The 6,532-nt window shown below is 31.0% G+C and overlaps 3 protein-coding genes across 3 annotated transcripts; all 3 read right to left on the bottom strand.

Moving 5' to 3' along the window:
* Nucleotides 1–970: 970 nt before the first annotated feature.
* Nucleotides 971–1,804, bottom strand: MRPL24 (mitochondrial 54S ribosomal protein bL28m; the record flags this gene model as incomplete). The annotated part of the gene is made up of 1 exon (XM_011274975.1): nucleotides 971–1,804. One exon carries the CDS (start codon nucleotides 1,802–1,804, stop codon nucleotides 971–973), a length of 834 nt encoding a protein of 277 aa, XP_011273277.1.
* Nucleotides 1,805–2,065: 261 nt separating this feature from the next.
* On the bottom strand, nucleotides 2,066–4,828 carry GYP5 (GTPase-activating protein; the record flags this gene model as incomplete). The annotated part of the gene is made up of 1 exon (XM_011274974.1): nucleotides 2,066–4,828. One exon carries the CDS (start codon nucleotides 4,826–4,828, stop codon nucleotides 2,066–2,068), a length of 2,763 nt encoding a protein of 920 aa, XP_011273276.1.
* Nucleotides 4,829–5,248: 420 nt separating this feature from the next.
* On the bottom strand, nucleotides 5,249–6,439 carry SPG5 (Spg5p; the record flags this gene model as incomplete). The annotated part of the gene is made up of 1 exon (XM_011274973.1): nucleotides 5,249–6,439. The coding sequence occupies one exon, from the start codon at nucleotides 6,437–6,439 to the stop codon at nucleotides 5,249–5,251; it is 1,191 nt and encodes a 396-aa protein (XP_011273275.1).
* Nucleotides 6,440–6,532: the final 93 nt, after the last annotated feature.

Below are 6,532 nucleotides of genomic sequence, written 5' to 3'. Positions count from 1 at the left end.
TAAATAATTTGTTAGTATAACATGGTCAAATAAAAAGACAGTTGTCTACGAGAGCCATTTGGAAATTATGAGTATAGTTCTTTATAGTCCATTAATGTAGTCATTTATGTTGTATCATCTTTGATTGATTTTTTTGCAATAGTTCCACACTCAGTAAGGGTAAAATCTTGAATCTTTATAGTTTTTGATATTTTGATTATTTATGAAATCTTGTAATTAATTTACTATGATCACTTTAATTGTTCTATATTCTATTCTGTTTGTAGATCTCATTCCTTCAATAATAATACTCTTTTACATATTGTCAAAATTTGATGATTGAATAACTAGTTGAAACATCATTCTAAACTCATTTGAACTCATTTGAACTGGGGTTTCATATACTGGTATATCTCATATTCCACTGACTACTCCTTTCACTAATCACATACCTGATCTTGGAGCCATTTTGAATATACTTGGTGGTTGATTATACCTATATGTTAAACTCAAGGTAACACAAATTTGATTTTCTAATTTTCACTGGGATGTTTGTTGAAAATTTCTGAGTCTGAAAGTGGCCTTTCCAAATTGACAGATGTAGACTTCCGAAAACAGTAATGAAAATGGAAGCTATCTTATATTCGCGACAAATTTCTTTTTGCTATGAACAACGGATTCGCGAAATAATTACAGCGTTGTTTGGAAAGATGTTGCTTGAACCAGAAGGTGTATGGATGTTAAGGATTATGACTGCTTATGCATTTTAAAAGTCATGTGATGGAAAATAGGGCAAGATCCACGACTTTCACAAGCCCTAATATTATTATACATTAAATTATTGATCCATTATTTATGGAAAATAAATCCTTCTTATCTTACAACTATAACCATATGCATCGTACTATATTCAAGTTAACTATATACAGCCACAAGTGTATTTCATTATTTCATACACTAGTTTCAAAATTAGATTCAATCTGCTCTATATTTATTGTCTCTTTGATTGAGACTTGGTTTGTTGTGGAACATGTAAGATTGAATTTAAATCATATTTAAATGATGCTAAAGCAGTTAACATTTCTTGAACAGAGTAGCCCAAGTATTTGTTGTGGATTTCCTTTATATTAATAGTTTCACCAAGGGATTTATGATGTGTTTTTTCTTGGTGCATTAATAATTTAAATAGTTTTCTTTTACCAATACCTAATGTGACAAGACCTTCGTAACCCGGTGCCCTTAGATTAGTGTAATAATTTTTACCTTCACTACCATTTGCTAATTGAACTGATTTAACGTCTTTATGTACTGGGTTAGCTTTTTGATATGCTTTCTTCATTAATACATAACGTAATCTCCAACCTGTTGGTCCTAATTCCTTCATTCTTGCTGATTTATCCTTCAGTATATAATTATCAACACCACCTTCTTTACCAATAGTTCTTAAAACTCTTGCAGTCAATCTAATTCTAATATCTCTTTCTAATATTTCACTCCATAATCTTTTTCTATGAACATTTGGTTTAAAGACTCTTTTAACTTTATTTCTAAATTCTGAAATACGATGACCGGTTTTTCTAAATTGACCACCATAAAGACCTCTATTACTTTGTTTATACCATAATGCTTCACCATATTTATAATCTGGGAATTGTTGTCTTTGTTTTGGCATATTTAATGGTTTTAAATCACCAGCTTTATATTGTGGTTTTTTGGCAACTTGACGTGAGGTAACTAATTTATAAGCTCTTCCAAATGCAACAGAGGATGTTGAGAAACATCTTGTCGATATAAGAGATCCAATACCACCGAATGATTTCAACATCTTTGGTTTGATAAGTCTGGAGATGTATATCTAATCTTTAAATTTTGATGCTTAATATTAACATTTGTTTTTGATTTGTCGAAGTTTTTCAAAAAATGTTGAAATTATTCGGTAGGGCCAGAAAAGTAATAAAGATTTGAGATCGCGAGCACTCGCATATACGATTAGAATCAAAAAAATTATTATACTACATTTATGAAATCCTGGGTATATTTTCAACGTTGATATTTAGATCAAAGATAGACTAAAATATATTGTATTTCACTTGAAAAGCTTTTTGGTCCATGATGATTGCTTTTGAACAGGTGTAGCTTGTGGAGAAGGTTGTACATCACCATTAGATTGTTTAGAATTTTTCAATTCTTCAATCTCTTGTAATAATTGTTGGACTTGATTATCTAATTCTTCATTCTTTGTCATGACTTCCAAATTTCTTTCCATTGTTATTTTCAAGTCATCTTCAAGATTTGAAGGAATTGCAACTTCTTCTTTAGCTTGTAAATTCTTAATACGATCACGAAGGTTTTGATTTTGTTCTTTTAAATCTTTATTTTCATCTTCCAAAGTAGCCAGTGTGACTCTTCCATTAATCATTTCATTTGCAATTTGAACATGTTCTCTGTTCAATAAAGTATAACTAGATTCAATTTTTTTAATTTCTTTTCTTAATTGATTATTTTTCAATCTTAATTCTTCAACTTCTTCTTGTCTTTCCTTTTCCAAACGATGTATTTCTTGATACTCATCTTCATATATCTTTATAGTTATTGGTAGGATCTTGACATTTGTAGCATCTTCAACAAATCTATCAACGTCATAAGAATCAACAGTAATGGCTGGAGCTGGGGTTTGTTTCTTCTTTGTGAAAAATCCACCAGCACCACCTTGAATAGAATCAACATCATCATCAACATCATTTGTTTCGTTATTATTTATCAAATATGCACTAAATAAGTTTTCTTTCAAAAACTCCAATAAATCATCAAATTGTAATGTTAATAATTTCGATTCATTAGCTTGGACAATAGCGACAGCAAATTTTAAAATTGATTCAAAACCTTCAGTTATTATAATATCAAAAATTCTCAAAACAAATTCAATTGGGAATTTATAAGCAAAAAAAGTTAAAAACCATTGTGAAGCATACATTGATGATCTAACACCTTGTCTCAAAAGATGTGTATGTAAATTTGGTAATAAATCTTCAATAAGTCTATCAAATTGATATAATTTTAAATGTAGACCTGGCATATCTGGTAAATACAATGATCTGATATTATAACCAAACATCAATTTGTTTAATAAGGTAAAAGATTCTAATTCATTCATATTTATTAATAATGGAACAGTTAAGAATGCCATACCTTGAGTATAACCAACTTCAGAATCTTGTATAGAGTATGATTTAATAATTTGGAATAATGAATCAACATCTAAACCGAAATCTTGAATGAATGTAGTTCTTGATAAATCTTTAGTAATACTTTTTTCATATTGACTTGTTTGAGTTTTCAAATTTTCAAAAATTGTTTCAAATTCTTTTGGATTTGAATTTGCAACTAATTGCCAAACAATACCTCTAATTTGCTTTGGGATACCACCTGATAAATGTTTAGCTAATTTTGCAGGATCAGATTTAGCAGTTCCCGTATAATCATTAACAACTTGAGTCCAAAATGGCCAATCAATTTTATGAATTTCAGAATCTTCAGCAGTTGTTGCTTGACTTTGATCAGCCGAAGTATCTTCTAAAGTTGAAACTTTTTCAGCAAATGTTGATCTAAGTGTATTTGCAGAAATATCAATTTGTTCTTTAGAAATTTCATCTTTTGATTCATAATCTTCATGATTTTCACTTAATCTACTTAATAATAAATCATAATTCTCTTCTAATTCTAATGATTTTTCAGATGTTGGAATTGAGCCAGAACTCTTGTGTAGCCATGATGGTAAAATACTTGTACGATGACTTGCCTTTTGTGCAGCTGTTAATTGTGGAGGCAATGGAGGTGGAGGTAAATCAGAAGCATTTTGTAAAGTTCTATTTTTAAAAGGCTTTAGACCACCATTATGATCTTCAGAAGGTCTTGCTGGTAATGCTGGTGGTATAGAATCTTGTGTTGTATTTTGAAGTTGATTATCCAAGTCTCTTTCAGGTAATGGTGGTGGATTTGAAGCTGCTTGTGGTGATACAATTGGAACATTTGATCTATCTGGAAGTTGTGGTGGCGATGTTTGATCAATTTTCTTTGGTAAGATTGGTGAAGGTGATTGTAAAGATGTTTGTTGTTTTGAATCTTCAACTTCTTCTTCCTTTAAATCATCAACATTTGTAACTATTTTCAATTCTTGTAATTTATCTTCAAGATTAGCATTCTCTTGTTTTAAATCTTCAGTTTTTGGAATGTCATTAGTTGATTGACTAATTGGTAGTTCTGAAACATCACCAGTTTCATTTAAATCTTCTTCAACATTCATTTCAATACTTGGTGGTTCCTGCTTTTCAATTTCAGTTTCAATTGGCAATTGTTCTTCTTCTTTAGATTCTTCAATTTCTGGGTCAGCAGCAGCAGCAGCAGCAGTTTCAACAACTTGATCAACTTCCACGTCAGTACCAGTTTTATTTTTCAAAGCTTGATCAACTTCAGCAACAATTTCTTCAGAATTTTCATTTATAGATTCATCTGGTAAGACATTTTCTTCTTTAGCTTCATTTGTAACATTTTCAACAGATTTAACAGCATCCGTTTCAGCCTCGTATTTAGGTTCTGGATCATTTGGAATCTTTACTTCTTCCGCATCATCCTTCTCTATTGGTGTTTCAGCATCTCCATTTGATAAATCTAACTGACTACCATTGTTTGATTGATTCTTCTTCTTCTTTTTGTTCTTCTTCTTTTTAGATTTTGAAGGTGAAGCACTTCTAGATTCTTCCGCTGTGCTGTCTTTAATAGATTCCGGAACCTCATTATGAACATCCACGGTTTCCTGAGCGTCCTGGAACGAGTCTGTATCTTCTGGCATCGTTTGAATAACTTGTGATATTTCAATGAAATGACTTCTCAAAACAATGATTTAAAAGACAATGAATTAAGAATTTCCTGAAGGCGATGATTGTTCTGAATTGAGTTTGATGTTTTTGATCTGTTTTTTTTTTTTTGAAATGAAAACATTGGAAAAGGCGCACTACTTAAATCCAGAACGCGACTTTTATAATAGACGTATAACGGTTTCATATCTACACGTTAGATCAAATTATCAGATTCATAAAACATATAAATATCCTGTATTCATAAAGTATTGTATTAGTTGTGCAGTTGTTTAAAACTTATATAGACCCGAAAGAAAACCATCCTAGTTGTTATAAAAATATTGTATCATAAACTTTGGCATAAAAAACGTTAAAATTCAAATCAGATCCCATTTCAAAGGGTCTCTTTTTCTTCATACAGCAATTTCACTGAATGTATGAGATGAATGTGCAAATGTGATAGGTGAATCGGCATTATCTGCAAAATAATATGATTCACCCATTTCTGAATGTTCCCTATTAGATTCTGAACTTGATAAGATAGGGAAAAATTCTCTTGATTCAATACTTGATTCTTCACTTCCTGTTGAAATCAAATCTGGGATTGCATTTTCAACCATATCAGATAATGAGGACAATTCATCATCACTCAAGGATGTATAACTTGTTGAACTTGAACTTCTAGTTAATTCTGGTTCAACTTCATTTGCATTTATATCATTAGAATAAACAATTCCCTTATCAATACCCAATTCAATTAATAATTTTTCCACTTCTTCAACATCTAGATTGGGGAAATGTATCAGTATTGCATCTTTTCGCCTTTCTAATGGTAATGCACCATAAGTATCAGAAATTAATTGAACTTGTTTTTGAATTTCATTGATTTCATATTTAATAGTTTCTAAATCTGATTCAATAGTTTCTAAAATTTCAGAGTTGATAAATGACATACTTGGAATTGATAATTCTAATTTTGGTAAAGTAAATTCAACAAATGCACCAATGGTTTGAATATCAGTTGATTCAGTTCTAGCCATTTGGAAAGTTTGTGGAGCTTCATTTGTACTAGCACAACCATGATAACTGATTGAGCTTGGATTACCACCTTTTGACATTTTAGAACTTAAGACTAAATCACCACCATTGTTTAAAAAACATCTTAAACTTGTTGTTAAATTTTGAACAGCTTCTCTTGAAACATTACCACCAAATGTTGAAAATTGTCTAGAGTTTAAATTAACAAAATTTCTGTATAATCCACTTGGGAATGGTCCTTTACCAATAGCTGGTCTTCTAAAAGCTGAATATGGCCATAATTTACCTGCAATATTTGAAGTTGGTTTTGTAAATCTTGGAGTTTTAATAAAATTATTACCAAAAGTAGTTGTTGTACTTCTTAAAGCCCTAGCTGAAGTACTAAACCCACGTCTTCCATTTGGTACTGGGAATCTTGGACCTCTTGTATTTCTAACTGGTACTCTAACTAACGCTGGTTGTGGCCGTGGTCCTAAGGAATTAATCAACTCATCAAGTGCTTGACGAGCATCCCTTACGGCTCCCCTGGTTAGTGAGACCAGATTTCTTAAACGATTTGCCACCATCGTTCAGACTAACACTGATTTATGATGATAACACTTCTGCTCTTTTTGATGAAATCTGTTCACTTGGATGCAGAGCTGAGAATATAAGAGATT

Source organism: Wickerhamomyces ciferrii, contig 00163, assembly GCF_000313485.1.
Source record: "Wickerhamomyces ciferrii WGS project CAIF00000000 data, strain NRRL Y-1031 F-60-10, contig 00163, whole genome shotgun sequence".
NCBI lineage: Eukaryota > Fungi > Ascomycota > Saccharomycetes > Phaffomycetales > Wickerhamomycetaceae > Hansenula > Hansenula ciferrii.
Note: the sequence above shows the minus strand (reverse complement) of the source record. Positions and strands in the feature narration are given on the sequence as shown.